Source organism: Monodelphis domestica, chromosome 7 (genome assembly GCF_027887165.1).
Source record: "Monodelphis domestica isolate mMonDom1 chromosome 7, mMonDom1.pri, whole genome shotgun sequence".
In the NCBI taxonomy this organism is placed as follows: Eukaryota; Metazoa; Chordata; class Mammalia; order Didelphimorphia; family Didelphidae; genus Monodelphis; species Monodelphis domestica.
In genome coordinates this window covers 280,999,294-281,016,526 of record NC_077233.1, presented here as the reverse complement: position 1 = coordinate 281,016,526, position 17,233 = coordinate 280,999,294, and the positions used below count along the sequence as shown (strand labels likewise).

At 38.4% G+C, this 17,233-nt stretch overlaps 1 protein-coding gene across 4 annotated transcripts; it reads left to right on the top strand.

Annotated features, from left to right (window-relative positions):
* The first annotated feature begins 4,891 nt into the window (after positions 1–4,891).
* LOC100029238 (ubiquitin-like protein ATG12) lies at positions 4,892–15,949 on the top strand. 4 transcript variants are annotated; one of them, XM_001379006.4, is made up of 5 exons: positions 4,892–5,049; positions 5,365–5,626; positions 8,724–8,860; positions 10,424–10,486; positions 13,961–14,706. In XM_001379006.4, the coding sequence occupies exons 2-5, from the start codon at positions 5,467–5,469 to the stop codon at positions 14,018–14,020; spliced, it is 420 nt and encodes a 139-aa protein (XP_001379043.1). In that variant the 5' UTR covers positions 4,892–5,049; positions 5,365–5,466; the 3' UTR covers positions 14,021–14,706. The 4 variants fall into 4 exon arrangements, with proteins under 4 accessions (XP_001379043.1, XP_056659909.1, XP_056659908.1 ...); XM_056803931.1 differs by lacking the exon at positions 13,961–14,706 and adding an exon at positions 15,466–15,949 and having other exon boundaries at positions 4,902–5,049; XM_007497855.2 differs by having other exon boundaries at positions 5,004–5,136.
* Positions 15,950–17,233: the final 1,284 nt, after the last annotated feature.

Genomic DNA, 17,233 nt, shown 5'->3' with positions numbered 1-17,233 from the left:
CATTCCTCTAACCAGGAATTGCCTATTGTGTTTCAGTGTCACCTTATCACTAACTGTCCCAACAGTGGTGAGCATATAGAACAGAATAACTAACTTCTTGATGAGAGTTAGCCATTCTCAACTTGTCACATATAACAAGGTTCACAATCAGGAGTTCTTAACCTGGGATCTTTAAACATTTTTTTAATCCTTTCTTTCTGTCTTAGTAACAAGTCTAAGACAGAGCAGCAAGGGCCAGACAAATGGTGTTAGGTAATTTTCCATGGTCACACAGCTGGGAAGTGTATGAGTCCAGATCTGAACCCAGGTCCTCCTCAACTCCAGGTCTGGCACTCTATCCACCTTGCTACCTAGTTGTACCCTGTAAACTTATTTTAAAAAATATTTTGATAACTGTATTTCTATTGGTTTCCCTAGTATTCTTATGTGTATATTATTTTATGAATTTAAAAACATTATTCTGAAAAAGGAATCTTTGGGCTTCACCAGACTGCCAGGAAGTCGGTGACACAAAAAAAGTTAAGATCCCTTTTTATTATAAGAGCTCCTAGTTGCTAATATCCTCTATGTTAAAAAAAAACAAAAATGCTAAAGGAATCAGCAAAAAATCCACTGAAGGAATATAGTAGGTAGATCTTGGTCCATGAACCTGTTCAAAAGACCCTAAAAGTCTATAGTAATTCCAAGATACAAGTGCAGCAAAAGCAAAGAGAACATAATTATAATTTAGACATATATATATATACAGACACCAAAAGTTCTTTAAATTTTCTTTTGGCAGCACGGTATTCTCTGGGTGACCCTGAGAGACAAATTTGGGAAGCCTACCAAAGTGAAGACCTTTGTAAACATGCAGCCTGATTTTTCTGTCATAAAATGCTCTTTCTAAATTGCAGTTGTAATTGTTTCCTAATATTTCTGATCCAAAGAAGCTTGCCCTTGTAACAGCAAATTTTGTGACAGTGACTATAAGACTTTTTTTAAAGCCCTTGCCCTTTCATCTTGGAATCAATCCTGCATATCGGTTCCAAAGTAGAAGAGTATACTGATATAACTTAAATCAGTCTATTTACTGCCTGAAATGGAGGAGGGGGAGGAAAAGAATCTGAAGATAAAAATGGTTTCTACATGTAATGGAAAAAAAATTTTTCAAGGAACTACAAACTTCACAACCAAGTAACAGAAAACTCCACTGATAATAAGAAAAATAAAAATCCAAGACAACTCAGATTTCACTTCATATTTAGCAAATAGGCAAATATAGCCCATCTCTGTCACATATTCTTATTCCAGACATACTGCCTTATTAACAGGTCCTCAAACCTGACATTACATATCCACGCCTTTGCTCAGGCTGTCTCTTACACCTCAAATTCACTACCTTCGAATCTCTTCCTCTTAGAATCCGAAGGTTCCGTTCAAAGCCCAGCTCAGGGACGACCTTGTAAAGGATAATATTTGTAGTGGTATTAGCTACCTCACTAGGTAGAATTCTAGAAATGCCAGTTATTATTTCCTAATTTAAATTCCTTTCAGTTCTTAGTTCTCTCTTCCCCCTCAAATTACCTTGCATTTACTCATGTATACTACACACACATACATGCCTGAAGTTAGGAAAACTCATCTTCCTGAATTCAAATCTGGCCTCCAACACTAGCAGTGTGACCCTGGTAAGTCACTTAACCCTGTTTGCCTCTGTGTCTTCATCTGTCAAATGAGCTGGAAAAGGAAATGTAAAACTACTCTATTATCTTTGCCAAGAAAACCCTAAATTGGGTCAAGAAGAGTCAAACATGACTGAAACAAATGAATAATAACTACATATGCATTGTATCTATTTTGTATATTACTGTCAAGTGTAAACTCTATGACCTGGTTTGTGGGGGGGTGGGGGGGTTTGGTCTTTTCATTCCCAGTATCTTGTACGTAGTTTGTGCTTAACAGATATTGGCTGAATTTAATCAAAGTTGCAAGGAGACAATTTTCTTCTCAATATTGGGAAATTGTACTAATAATTAGAGCTACTTTTTAAAAAATCCTAATGAGATTTCGCCACTACTCTGAGTACTCAGGCACAGCCTGGATAACCACCTATTAACAGAAATACTACAGAGAATTTCCGAGTTGAATGTCACACGAGATGACCTCTAGGATCCAATCTAATTCTGGAGATTCTAAGTTCCAAAACATTCACTTAAGGAAACATTTAGAAGACAACTAAAGGCTATGAATATTGGCAAATGGACAACAGAAAAAGAATGAAGGTGGTTTAACAGAGGGCAGTATTATATTTTAGGCAAATGAGTGTGAAAATACAGAGTTAACAGCTTTTCATTAATCCAGATAGAACAAAGGGGGGAAAAGCTGAGATTTTTCTTGAACTTCAGAACAAAGTGAAATAATTAACTAAAGGAGTAATAACTGGGATTCTATTTAAACTCTGCTTGTTCTCTAAAGCTGAAACCAAAAAAGAAAATTAATTATACTTATCTCTGGCTAAACCACTAAAGGAAATGGGTAAATTAAAGCAACACTTCAGGATTTCTCACTTCTACTGACACCTACCTGACAAAGACCACATTATCATTTTATGTAAACCAGCATTTTTCTTCTAATTTTTAATGGCTGACAAAACCTGGGATTAAAAACTGCAGAGAAATGTCAACTCTGGCACTCTTTCATTTTTTTAATTGAAAGTGCATTGCTGGCTCCAAGCAAAATTTTTAGTCATCCAATCTCTTTTCTCTCTATATTCTACTAAAAGTCCATCTCTTTGTCCCTTTCCCAGAACTGAAAGTGGATCTTCATCAATCAAACAAACATTGTATCCCAAGTATGTGCTAGGCATTGTGGATATATGGGTAGAAATGAAAACAATCTCGCTCTCAAGGAACTTACATTCTATATTCATAATATATAAACTCCATAGTATTATTAATTTTTAATGCATTTCTCTCTATACAAAATAAGGAAACCAGCAACTTTTTATCAATGTTTGTACTCTCAGCAAAACAGCCATTGTAATGGCCCTAGATTCCTACTGAAAGGACGAATAACAATATTTTACATTTATACAATGATTTTATATACATTATCTCACTTGTTATTCTAGTCTCTGTGATACAAGGCAGCAATTCTGTGTACAGATGAGGAAACTGAGGTTCAGAGAAAAGTCCAAAGTCACAACAACTACTAGGTTGACAGTAAATTAAGTAAAACTCAAATAGTCTATTTCTGGAAAGTCTCACCATTTCGATAACTGCCTCACCCTAACATTGTGATTGCTAAACAGGAGCAAACTTCCCCATTCAAAAATGCCCCTCTTGAAGCTGAAATCTAGGTTTCATGTAGAAAAGCATAATTCTAATCAAACTTGTTACAAACAGCAGCAACAAAACTATTACCTCATAAACTCGATTATCTCTTTTCCTTTAAAAAGAAATGGCCTGAAAGTCATACTAGCCCAGAAACATCAAAATGAGACGCTAGAAAATGCAGGCTCTGGAAATGAAGACTGCAGACACACAGTCCAGAAGGAACCTGGGATTCAACAAGGCAAAGAGGTTTTTATGTCCTTCCCCTGCCGAAGAAGTTCCAAATAAAACACAAATTTCTAAATTTAGCTTTTAAGTCTGTCTCCAACCTATTTTTCCGGCCTTGTTGCACAGTACTGTACTTCTTGCTGCTGATCTCCTCTACCAAGCATTCCATCTCCGGCGTTAGTACGGGGCTGTCAGTCTCCCGTGGATCAACGGTACATCCACCTCATTAATGCTTTATCAATTCCTTCAAAGCTCAACTTGGCTTGATATACCACCTATGCTCAATAGCTAATGCCCTGCTCCCTGAAATCACTTTGTACCCATTTTCAATCTACTTTTGGGTGGGCGTGTCGTCTCTCCACAATAGGAAAGGTAAGCTCCTAGAAGGCAGGAACTTTCTCTTTCTCGATCTCCGTACCTCCGGCGTCCAGCACCCAGTAGGTACTTAATAAATGCTGGCTGAATGAACGAAACATTAGAGATGTCTGGCTAAACCCAAACCCCGAGCGTGGCGCACGCCGCCGCGGGCACCGACTGGGCCATCCCCGTGGAAAGCTGAGGAAGTGACTTCTTAGCCGGGTGACATATCCCGGGGAGGGGGTGGGGGGGGACTTTAAGGATAAGATGCAGTCAGACTGCACTAGGAAGGTTGGCTCTGGGGGGTAGGAGGAACGGGATGGGGGAGGCAGAGAGGGATGAGGATGCAAAGGAAAGAAGGCGCGCCCAGGCAACAGGAGGTGTCCGGGCGGGGAAAAGGGACCCACGTTCAGGGTCAGCCGGGAATGGGCGGAAAAGACCCACATTCTGAGGAAAGCTTGCTGGTGGATGGGCAAGGCAGGTACCGGGAGAGAAGAGGACCGGAGAGGCCTTGGGGAGAAGTCGGGGTGGCTAGGGGCGTGGGGCTGCTACTGCTGAGGTTGCTGCTGCTGCTCTCCCCGGGAGGAGACGGCAGCAGCAAGCTTCTAGCAGCAGGCAGGCACGGCTTGGAGAGATACTCACATAGGGCTGGTAAAACTTGGAAAGCCGGGGTTTCCCGTGGTTGTTGAAGATGAGGATCGCCTTGATCATGATGGAGCCCGGGCCGGGAGAAGGGTCTGGGAGGAGGGAAGGGTAAGCCAGGTGGGCGCTGAGTCCCGGGCGGAGCACGCGGAGCCAACACGGTCCTCCTCTTCTCCTTCAAGTCGCTTCCCCGCCCGCCCCCTCCGCGCGCTCCCGGAGAGGGAGGGGAGGGGAGGGGAGAGCGAACCCGAAGGAGGCAGGATCAGCTGGAAAGCTGAAACGCCTAGCGTAACACAGGCTGCGAGGCGGGCGCTGGTCCTGGCTACGGGGAGCGCCTGCGCAGACGCAGAGGACTGGAAGAGAGAGGAGCGCCTGCGCCGACGGCGGCGTGTAGGTGCGAGAGCGCGAGGAGCAACTGCGCAGATGCAGAGGGCAGGAAATGAGGCTGCGAGAGCTTGAGGAGCGGCGGCGCAGACGCAGACGCAGACGCAGACGCAGGGAAGGGAAGGTATGAGGGCTTTTCCTCCTTTAGTTCCTTCTCGACCTCGAACTCTGTTAATTCCTGCCTGTCGGCTTTCCAAGTTAGAGAGAGAAGGTGGGTGTTGACAGGAGTCGTGGTGGAAGAGTTTTGCCTCTTAAGAATGAAACCATACACCGAATTTCGGTACGCCTGCGCAGACGCAGACGGCAGAGTGCTAGGGACAATCCCCCCACGCCCCTCACCCCGTACCTCAGACCTTTGTGGACCACTGCCCACCTCCTCGCGTAGTACCCAAGGTCTTGAGGGAGAAGGTGGGTGTTGACTGCATGTTTCTGGTTGCAGGGGTAAGACACTCAGCTCTCCTGGGGTCTCCCATCCCATCACATACGCGCCCCTCCCACCCCGTCTCCTGCACGTGGTTGGAGGCCGAGGTCGAGGAAAGAGATGGCAGAGCCCGAGCGGCCGTCGATGACCCTTCTTGGGGGCCCCGTTGGAGGGGAGGGAGCCACCGAGATGGGCCCGGATACGAATACATTGGAGCCGGCGCCCTCCACCGCAGTCTCCCCCGGATCAGAGGAACCTCCTGGCGACGCCAAGAAAAAAAGTAATTTTCCTTATTTCCTTTTGCCTGAAACGGGCGAGCCAGTTTCTATCGTTGTGTTGACTGATAAAATGCAGTGACCACCAAACAGGAAAGATTGACCTATTCGGTGGGCTAGTCCAACCCGGGAAGTAGAAATGTTTATTGCATCTGATGAGGAAGTGAGAGGAAAAGCCAACTCAGCTGCTCAAAATTAGGGGGCAGATTGCTGGAGGGATACAGACCAACTGCCTTTCTTATTTCCCCAAGTTCCACCACCACCACTATTATTGTCATTGCTGGAGGAACATGATTTTAACTATTACTGAACCACTTTCTGTTGGTGGTACGGAGGAGATGGCAATAAACAAAAAAGTGGTTCATGCCCTCAAGGGCGAGTTTTGGGAGTAGGTGAGACAAGTACACCTCTACCAGCCAGAATTTTAGGTATTGCCTGGATGGCCACTGGTTGGGGCTGTGCTAAATAGGAGATTCCTGTCATGTTGGACTGGATTAAATAATTTCTGAGGTCCCTTTGAAATCTGAGATTTTAAGGATAGTATATGGCGAAAGTAATATGAGAGGCTGAGAGGATAGGGAAGGCTTTGGGAAAATATGGCTTTGGAACAAAGCCTTAAAGCTACTTTCTCTGTTAGGCTTTCCTGATGTGCCACACCCACTTTGCCCAAAAGAATACCGTGTATATTTTGCTCAGTCTTTTTTTTTCTGATACTTCCTGACCCCATTTATATTTTTCTTGGCAAAAATATTGGAGTGGTTTGCCCTTTCCTAATCCAGGCCATTTTACAGATGAGAAAATTAAGGCCAAACAGACTTGCCCAGGCTCACACTGCTAAAAAGTATCTGAGGTCAAACTTGATCTCAGAAAGATGAGTCTTCCTGACTTTATTCACTACTACCTAGGTGCCCCACCTTGTATGTACTTTCATGTTTTATTTAACATGTAGGTGTCATTTCCTTTGATAGAAGATAACCTTCTGGATTATTTGTTTTTCCCTCTTTGTATCCTAGCACCTGCCACACTGCCCTGACACAGCCTCAAGTCTTGATTGATTAGTCAAACAACAGGTTGGATTTAACAGATAAAAATATTGTGTGAATGCAGTCTTGGAGAACTGGACATGCAGTCAGAAAATTCGTCTTCCTGAATTCAGATCTGCCCTCAGATACTTCCCTAGCTATGTGACCCTGGGCAAGTCACTTAATCATATTTGCCTCAGTTTTCTCATCTGGAAAACGAACTGGAAAAGGAAATGTCAAACTACTCTAGTATCTTTGCCAAGAAATCCCCAAAACAGATCACAGAGTCTGAAAGCACAATAGTAACAATTTAGATTTGAATTAGGATGATGCCTGTTAAAAGGGGGAAAAGATTTCAGAGGGAAAATTGATCAAATTTAGCACTTCTAGTAACTATATAATAGTATGTTATGTTTTATCTCTTTTTGCTATTTAATACTGTATAGACTGTTGCAATATGAGCCTAATAACTGCTTTCTGTATATGAATTAAAGAATTAGCATATAAGCTTATTTTCTAAAGGTATACTGAATGTACCCTTGATACAATTCCAGTAGCACATAGAGTAACAGGGATCATATTAATCTCATCCAATTTCCACATTAATTTAATTTCTTCTGTTAGATCTATATCTTTTGGAAGCTTTTCATTTGACATAGTTTTTGTATTAGTTTGGATTTCACATATTACAGCATTGTCCTTAATTTTTCCCGAATAAATGTTTTGGGTAAATTATATACAATAGTTCATAAGTATATGCCAGTTTTCCTCTTGCAATCTAGTTCCACAGGATATTTTGAGATCTGTATCAATAGTAAATGCATTTGTCTTCTGCCCATTCATGAAAAACTGGGTTTTTCTGATGTATCATTGTAACAACCAAATTATAAAGGAGATGAATTGGGAGGAAATAGAATGAATTCTGTTTGGGAGTCAGTCAGTAATCATTTAAATGTTTATTGTATGTCAGGCACAGGGAACACAAACTCTTAAATATATAATTTGCTATATTTTCTACCCGGAGAACTCTCTTCATTCCATCTGTGTGTTAACTCTTCTGGTATCCACAACTTATCAATAACTTCAGATAATCAGTAAACATGTATTAAGCACCTACTATGTGCCAGGCCCTAGAGATACAAAAAGAAGAAAAAGACAGTCCCTTACCTCAAGGACCTCACAGACTAAACAAGGGAGACAACAAGTAAACAAATATGTACCAACAAGTTTTACACAGGATAAATGAGAAAAAATTGAGAGGGAAGATACTAGAATTCAGAGGGGAAGGGGAAGGCTTCCTGTAGAAGGTAGGATTTTAGTGGTACTCACCTTTTCTATGAGAAAATCTTCAGAGCCATGAGATAGAATATCTTGTTTGCAGATCTACAAGACCAGTAAAGAGTAAATGGCAGGGAGTAAGATTTAAGAAGATTTTGCACAGTGCAGGAGGGGGAAAGGCCCAGTGCTGGAACACCCTATCCAGAAATACTATTGCCATTTCTGAATCCATCCTTGCTTCCAAGATGCATGGAACTTATGGTGGTGGTTAAGTGGTTTCTTTAGCAGGAGGCTGATCTTTTGAGCACTTTGGATGGAATGAAGTGAGAGGATTGTGGTGGAAGGAAGAATGGAGAAGTATTAAGGGATGAGTCCTGGTTTGAGCTAGAGTGTAATGAGCTAAAGTGTGAGAACAAGCCAGGCCTAGCTCAAGTTTCCCTACCAGCTTTTGGCCCAAGGTAAAATGAATGTGAAGCAGAACATCTCTGGAAGACACCTTTTCCCTTCATTTATTTCCTTCAGTTACTTACAGAGGCTTTTGAATTGACATAATTTTTAGAGCTAGCAACTGCATTTTAAAGGTCAAATCCATAATTATTTATAAATTATTGGAGGATAAAGAAAAAGTCATTAACAAGAAAAAAGTAATTTTAAAACTATTTACCATCATAGTTGCTTAAGTGGAGGTTTTATGAATACATAAAACATAAACCAGTTGGTGACTTTTTAAAGTATTCTGAATCTTAATATCTCATTCTCTTTCGCTTTTTCAGTTTAATTGTCATTCACATTATTTTTACAGTTGATATTCTGTTAAAGGCTGTTGGAGACACCCCGATAATGAAAACAAAGAAGTGGGCTGTGGAACGAACCCGAACTATTCAGGGCCTCATTGATTTCATCAAAAAGTTCCTTAAACTTGTGGCTTCTGAACAGTTGGTATGTGATCAGCTTTGTCTTTTCCTAACATAGGATTCATAAGATGTTAGAGCAGCAAAAATGGGCTAAATAACTGTTAGGCTGAAAAATATGAAACTGGAGAGATGCATTATTTTTTTTAAACCCTTAACTTCTGTCTTAGAATGGACACTAAGAACCATTTCCATAAGGCAGAAAAGCAGTAAGGGCTGGTCAGTTGGAATTTATTGACTTGCCCAGGACCACACAATTAGGCATTGTCTTAAGGCCAAATTTGAACCCTGGACCTCCTGTCTCCAAGCCTGACTCTATCCGCCGAGCCAGCTAGCTGCCCCATTCAAATATGGCCTCAGGCACTTCATAGCATTGCATTCCTGGGCTAGTAACCTTTACTACTCTTCCGACTTGGAACCAATATATAGTATTGATTCTAAGATGGAAGGTAGGGGGTTTTAAAAAGAAGAACGTTAACTTATAAAGATCAGAATGTTCATCTGCTGATAAAGCATTCACTATACACCTGCTACGTACCAGACAATGTGCAAGGTCTCTTTGGAAATCCAAAGACAAAAATAGTGCCTGCCCCGAAGGTCTTACATTATATTAAAGAGACCCAGCATAAATATTGGAAATTTAATATACTACAACATATACAAGCTAACACTAGCACCTGATGAGATCAGCCTAGGGCTCGCTGTTAGAACTAACAAGGGAGCTAAGCTTTAAAAGAAACTAGGGGTTTCTGTGATATGTTAGAGAAGGAATGAGTTCCAGGCCTGAGATGGGGAACATAATATCATGGAGTGAGAACAATAAGCAGGCCAGTTTGGCTTGAATTTAGTGTGTGTGAAGTAGTAATAATAATAATAGTAATAATAGCTAATACTTACATAGTGCTTACCATGTGCCAGAAACTGTGCTAAGTACTTTACAGTTATTATCTCACTTGATCCTGACAACAACCTTGGAAGGTAGATGCTGTTGTTATCCCCATATACAAGTTAGTAAACTGAGTCAAACAGTTAAGTAACTTGCCCATGTGTCACGCAGCGAATTTTGAAACTCGATTTAAATTGACTCCAGGCTCTCAGTGTTCTGTCATCTTTGCCACCCTGCTGCCCCATGTGCAATAAATCAGAAGTAGATTAAAACCAGATTGGGAAGGACTTTAAAAAGTCCAACAAGGAATTTACTAGAGGCAATAGGTTGCCCTTGGAGCTTCCCAAGCAGGGTATTGGAAATGGTAGACCTGTGTTTTAGGGATATCTAATTGACACCTATTATTCAGGATGAAATGAAATTCAGGAGAGAAACCAATTAGAAGTCTGCTAAAATAGGCCAGTGAGAAGCAATAAAGGCCTGAATAAGGATACCAATTATATTAGTGAAGGGAAAGGAATAGTTTAAAGATTAAAAAGGAATTTGGGGTAGGTGTTTTATTTTTTTTAATATTACAGTTTTTATTATAGACTCAGAGCACGGTTTGATGTAAAGAATCAGGAATAAGAAGAAACACTGCTTACTCAAGATGCTGAACTTTGAAGGAAGATTGCATAATTAGTGATTTTTTTTCTTTTCTCTCAGTTTATATATGTGAATCAGTCCTTTGCTCCTTCACCAGACCAAGAAGTTGGAACACTCTATGAGGTAATTAATTTCAGCCTTTACATAATGAATAAAGATAAATTGTTGATAAATTACATTTCTGCTTAGCTTACATCAATGTTTTTTTTTTATTATAATAATCTTGTATGTGTAACTTTGAACTGTATTCAAGAAGATACCAATATTCAGATTCACAGTGTATCAGGATTAGGATGGACTGCTAATCTCTTGTTGAACAAACCCAACAAGTGACCATCCAACCTTTGCTTGAAGACTTCTAATGAGAAAAATCTTCCAGGACAACCCATTTCACTGTTGGATAGCTTTAATTATATCAAGTCGGAATCTACCTCTCTATATTTCTGGACTTGGGGTCCAAAAAGAGCAAATCTAATCACTCTTTCATGTGCTTGGCCTTTCAGATACTGGAGGACAGCTGTTCTCTCTACTAGTCCCCAGGCATTCTCTTTTCCAAACTAAACATCCTCAGTTCCTTCAATCAAACCTCCTGTAGCATTAACTTCTGTTCCTTTTCCCTTTTCCCAATTTCCAACTTAGCAATGTTCTCCAAAAAATATCTTTCTCAGAATTAAATAAATCCCTACAGTGATCTGACTAGAGCAGAATATAGAAGGACTAGGTCCTGTTTGTTCTTGGACACTGTATCTCTCTTTTTTTTTTTAATTTGTATTTCATATGATAAAAGACTTAATATTAACTCATATTGAACTTTCAGTATGATAAAACCCCAGATTTTTTTTTTTTAAATAAATGCTTTCTAGGCTTAGAAATTTCTAGCTATACCTTTATTATCTCATGGAGTTGACTTTTTTCATCTAAATGTAAGGTTTCATATCTATCTTTCATTTAGAATAGCATTGTTTTGAATCTTAGCTTTGTCATATGACATGTTAACTTTGTACTAACACTATCTATGTGGCCATGTACAACCTGTTGTCACCTACCTGGGCTCCAACTTAATTATCTCTAAACTTCTTGGCCTCTAAAGGTACCTGTCAGAATCCTGTGATCTCAAAACTTGATAAGAATTTATCTATAATTTTATTCAAATCATTGATAAAAATAATCCCTCTAGAGACCTATATCCAAATTACATTGAGCCATTAATGACATATCTCCATTCAACTACTTTTCAATTAGTTTCTCTATAGCATTAACCCTTGTCTTCATCTTGTCCACAGCTTTCACTTAGGAGATTTTGTCACATATTTTGCTAAAATCCAAGTAAGCTGTCTATGGCATACTCCTAATTTACAAATCTAGTAACCTTATCCAAAAAAAAATGATTTTCATCTTGAAAGTAACTTGTTTTTCATGAAGCTCTACTAGCTCATTGTCTTCTTTTTCTAAATTTTCTCACTCCATTCCATTAACAAAAAGTAGGATTTTGTCAAAATTTTCTGACATACTGTTTGTAGATTACATTCTCTTACCTTTTTTAATAGCCAAATTAACATTTGCCCTTCTCCAAACCTGTGGTGCCTGTTCTCTCCTCTGAAATCTTTCAGATATCAGTAAACAGTCTCAGCAATCAAGTCAGCCAAATTTTGCAATACTGTGGGATGTAGTCTATCAAGACTTGTGTCTTGAATTCATCAAAGATGGTAAAAGATCTCTCTATTCCCATTATTTTAGTTTACAATTATAAACTATTTTCCGTTTACTTTTTCCAGTCCAAAGATTATTCTCAGCAAAGTTAACAGAAGGAAATTGAGTGGAACAGTTTTGCCTTCTCTCATCATTTTTGTTAACTATCATAAACAATAGTATTTTCTTTCTTTCAAAAAATTTTTCTCAAATTTAGCTTTAAAAATTTTTGTGGTCCTTTTTTTTTTCTTTACTAGTCCCAGCTTATTTTTCACTATAGAACACTTATTCTTATAGGACCGTGCCATCCTTTTGTAATTATTCTCTCTTACCTTTGTTTCTGTTCATGTCTTTTAAAAATACAAATTGTTCTATCAGTTTTTAATGTATACATATTAGCTTCTTAAGATAATAACCATATTTTTATCTTAATCATAGTTTATTTTGTATGTTCTGAATTTTATTCATGAACGCTTCTCATTCCTCTTGAACTAACTTCTATAAAAAATTTAGGCCAAGGGATTCAATCTAACCTTTCTCTGAATCCTTTGAAAACGTCTCTTCTGAAATAATAAAATGCATATCAAACTGTACCCAACTTTCTTTTCTATTGCACATTTGTATTGGTCAGAATTCTGAAGGATCTGCTCATTTCTATTTCAACAACTAGTTTCACTTTCTTGGTGATAATTTAGTGCATAGAACCGTTTGCCTGCTGTTCCCTCCCCCTTTGTCTCTTGAAGGCTAAAATTATCAAGCAAAGCAAGAAATTACTAACTGCTTTGCTTTGGGGAGGATTTGGGGAGCATGACACAGATACCTATAGCTTCCACCATTACTATATTGTGCTTCTAATCTTTCCTAATTAATTCTTCATCTATTTCTTAAATCTGTTCAATGACAGTAGCACTTCTGTTTTTCCCTCCATTGATTTTTCACCCAAATCATCTCTATCTCTTCCCCCTTGGATTCCTTCTTCATACAAATTGCTACTCACTCTTTCTTTTATCTATCTTGTTTCTTTTTAATGGATTTTAGTAGACTCACCAAATCTCAATGTATCTTTTGGAGGGTATTTTGTATTGGGATCTCTGATTCATCTTAATTGTTGTCACTATATCTTAACTAGCTCCAACCCTTTTTACTTTTTTCCTTACAGTTTTTCTAATTGTCCATCACTCCTTAGTTGTTTCAGGGGAAACAACTAGTCAGGATTATCAGCTTCAGGTTATTTTTTATTTTTATATTTTATATATATATATTGCATATATATTATATAAATATGTTTTATATATATATATATATATTTATTTCAGGTTAACAGTATTTGTAAGGAAGGGAAATAGTGGAGGTGGAATAAATACGAACCCAGTTTCGACCTTCAGGTCTCACACAAGGCAAAAATTTCTGTGAATTTGTTTCCTTATCTATAAAATATAAAATGTCCATACTCCCACGAAGTTGTAAGAAAAGCACCCAATAAATGTGAGTTTGGATTATTATTACTAATTAAAATAATAACCATAATGAGGAGAGAAATGTAGCTATTTCCAATTTAATTCCATCACCAGTGCTAAAAAAGTAATTGAAGAGGATATACCTTTTTACTGCTGGGTTTAGTAACATTAAGTAGGATTAAAAAATATGTTCCTTGTCCATGTCTAAAGTGACTAACTTCACTAGGAAAACACCCATTCATTGACAGATTAGGTTTGCATTACCCAAAATCTTTTTGCCCACATACGTCTGTCTATGTACAGATATTATAGAATATTTTTACCATATGACACTTGATAGTGTTCATTTCGTTTTGAGGAATAGATTATACATTGAGACTATGAGTACAGTGGAGCTTAATTCTTTGTTACTTTTTCTTTTTTTCTTTTCCCTTTTTTCCCTTTTTTGTAGTGTTTTGGCAGTGATGGTAAGCTGGTCCTGCATTACTGCAAATCTCAGGCATGGGGATGATCTATAGACAGTAAGAACCACTTCTCCAAAAAGGAAGCACAGCACTGAGAGACTTTGTGTCCAAAAACATGTTGGAAAGAAATGAATGGGATGTTCTGCTCTCCACTTGCTTACAAAACACTCTATACTTTATACATACTGTTAAATGTAACATACTATTTGTCATGCAAAGCGTTATTACAAAGTTGAAAGAATATATCCATCTGCTAGTGTTGCAAAATGTCTTGGCTACTGTTTTCATAATGACAAACAATGTATTCTTGACTTCCTTTCGATAAAAAGAGATTTTTTTTATACTTGTTTGTACAGGGAAATCCAGTGTGCTTTAGTTTTAAGATGTTCTTTCTCATATTATATCTCCTGGGCAATCTTCTCTGGGCAGTCTGCACAAGAAGAAGAAAATTATTTCAGTTTGCCGCCTCCATCTTGTTTGCATAGGCCAGAAGAGGTAGCCTAATATGCAGCAGAGAAGGGGATAGCTTTTGCTGTCTCTGTCTGCATTACCACAGTGACACGGAGGTTTTTTTAAATAACCTATTAATAACTGGCACTTATCCAGCAAGTGGAACAAGCAATTTAGATAGCTGTAAGACTTAAATATTTATAAGCCCACTTAAGACATCATAGGATTTTGCAAAATTCTCTTATTCTTTTTTAAAATATTTCAAATAAATAGATCATCCAGATCTTTTTTAGCCTTATTATTTAATGGTAAGTACACAGTGGTTCAGTACTGAATATTCACTTATACAGGGCCAAAAACACTTTGTACATAACTATGGCAACATTTTTATTATTTTCTTTTTTGCTGAATTTGATTCTGGAGGACTGTAATCAGTCTTTGCCTCATCTATGTTTCATGTTACTTCTGAAAGTTTCATTTTCCCATTAATTTCGAACATTTTTCTTCACTGCATTTACCAGATAGTTTTTTTTCCAACTAACATTCTAGTAAGTTGAATGAAGTTATATATCACTTTAAATTGTCCACCGGGAGCATAAATGGACTAGATTTTCATCAGTTTTATGATACACTTCATATAGTTTTTCAAGTTTCTATTTAGTTGTGTCATTTCAGTGGTGTTATAGTGATGTCTCACATGAACATTAGGGGGTGCTGTTGAATAACATTTTAAGCTGTGCCCTCTGTCTAAGGATGAAGTCTTCTGTTTTTTCCACGCTACGGACCCTATTTGATGTATTCATCTAAAAATTAATACAGAGAAAAATCTGTTGGGCTAACTTGAAGATAATCATAGTATACAACCAAGGAACATGTACCATGCAAAACCTTAGCTGGAAAAAATAATAACTTTTCAAAGTTGTAGAATTTAGGCAAACGGTCTAATTTTTAACTTTGTCTAAACGCCAGTGGAATTTTTTTTTAACGACGTTAATATTTATCATAAACTTTTATTGATAGAGATCTATGCTTTTTTTGATAGAGACCTGGACCTAAAATTAAGAAGACCTGAGTTCAAATCTCAAACCCCAAACACTAGGCAAATCACTTAATTTCTATTTGCCTCAGTTTCCTCATCTGTAAAATAAACTGGAGAAGAAAATGGCAAGTCACTCCAGTATCTTTGCCAAGAAAACTCAAAATGGGGTCGCAAAGAATCAGACACAACTAAAACAAATTAGTACCTGCCTGTGAATGTTAGCTGTTGTTATTGGTTTAAGGAACTCCCAGTGAAGAAACTCCTACCAATGCAGATTGGGGCCGAGGCACCCAAGAGATAGAGGGACATGTCCAGGATCACCCAATATATGTTTAAGGTCCAACCGGAGCCCAGGTCTTCCTGGCTTAGATCAGCTTTCAAGTCCACTTCACAATTATCTGATAATGACAATGCTCCTTTTAAGAACTTTAAGTAATAGAATTTTCACCACTCCAAGTCTAAAAATAAAGTATTTTTCCCAGTGGGATTTCAACCTCAATTTCATTTTGTTTACATCCACACTGAACTTGATCAGCTTTTATACTCCTTAATTTGTAATAATTTATAGATAGCTACCAATTCAACTGGTATTTATTAAATACCTGAAAATATGCTCGACATTCTTTTGCTAGGGCTATAAAGACAAAAATGAAACTGTTCTTGTCCTTTAAGAAGCTTACATTCTTCTGGGGAGGGTGGTGACAAAATCTACACATATATAAAACATGCGTGGTACGTGCTACACAAAGTCATTTCAGAAAGGGAGTATTATGGCCTCTTGAGCCAACCTTTGAAGAAAGCACAGGATTCTGTGAGATGGAGGTAAGGAGGGGGATCATTTCGGACATAAAGGACAACCTGTAGAAAAGCACAAAAGCAGGAGGTGAGAGATCTCCAAGAATCAGATAGGTCGCTTTGAAATATTGTATGTGAACGGGAAATATCATCAGAACCTGGAAAGAGGATGGAACCAGATTGTAAAGAACTTTAAAAGTCAAAACAAAGGAATTTTTTTATTTTTTCTTATAGGCAAGGTGGAGCCCACTGAACCTTCTTGAGTTGGGGATTTGGCATCTGTGGAGGATAGGGATGAGAGTAAGAGCCTGGAAGCAGGAAGATTTAGGACACTTATAGTTGAGTTGTTCTCTGAGGGAAGGTGAAGGGATAAATACAAGAGATTTAGAGGTAAAGTTGATTAGATTTGGCAAATAGATTGGATTTGAATGAGAGTTGAGGAGCAGTGAACATTCAAGAACAGGACAGCTAGGTGGCTCAGTGGATAGAATTAAGCCTAGAGATGGGAGGTCGTAGGTTCAAATGTGGTCTCAGGTATTCCCTAACTGTGACTCTGGGAAAGTCACAATCACAATTGCCTAGCCCCTTATCAATCTTTTGCCCTAAATCAAAAGGTAAAGGTTTAAAAAAAAAAAAGGAAACAAGTCAATGATAAATATGAGTGTTTGGAAGAATGTTGGCACCCTCAACAAAAAAATATGGAAGTTGGGGAAAGAAATGTGCTTTCTGTTTAAGATACCCAGCAGGTGGTGGAGAATTACTCAGAAGCTGGGGAAAGAGGATGGTTTGATAAGTACATATGGGAGACATAGAAATGATAGTTCAGTCCTTGACAACTGAAGGTAGCAGAGAAACAGGACTAACAAAATCATGGAGTATAGTCATGCAAAGGAGATGGTAAATAAATGCTGATTTAGCAAAGGACACAGAAGGAATGAACAACCTAAAAAAAGAGAGCATTGCCACCAAAATTCAG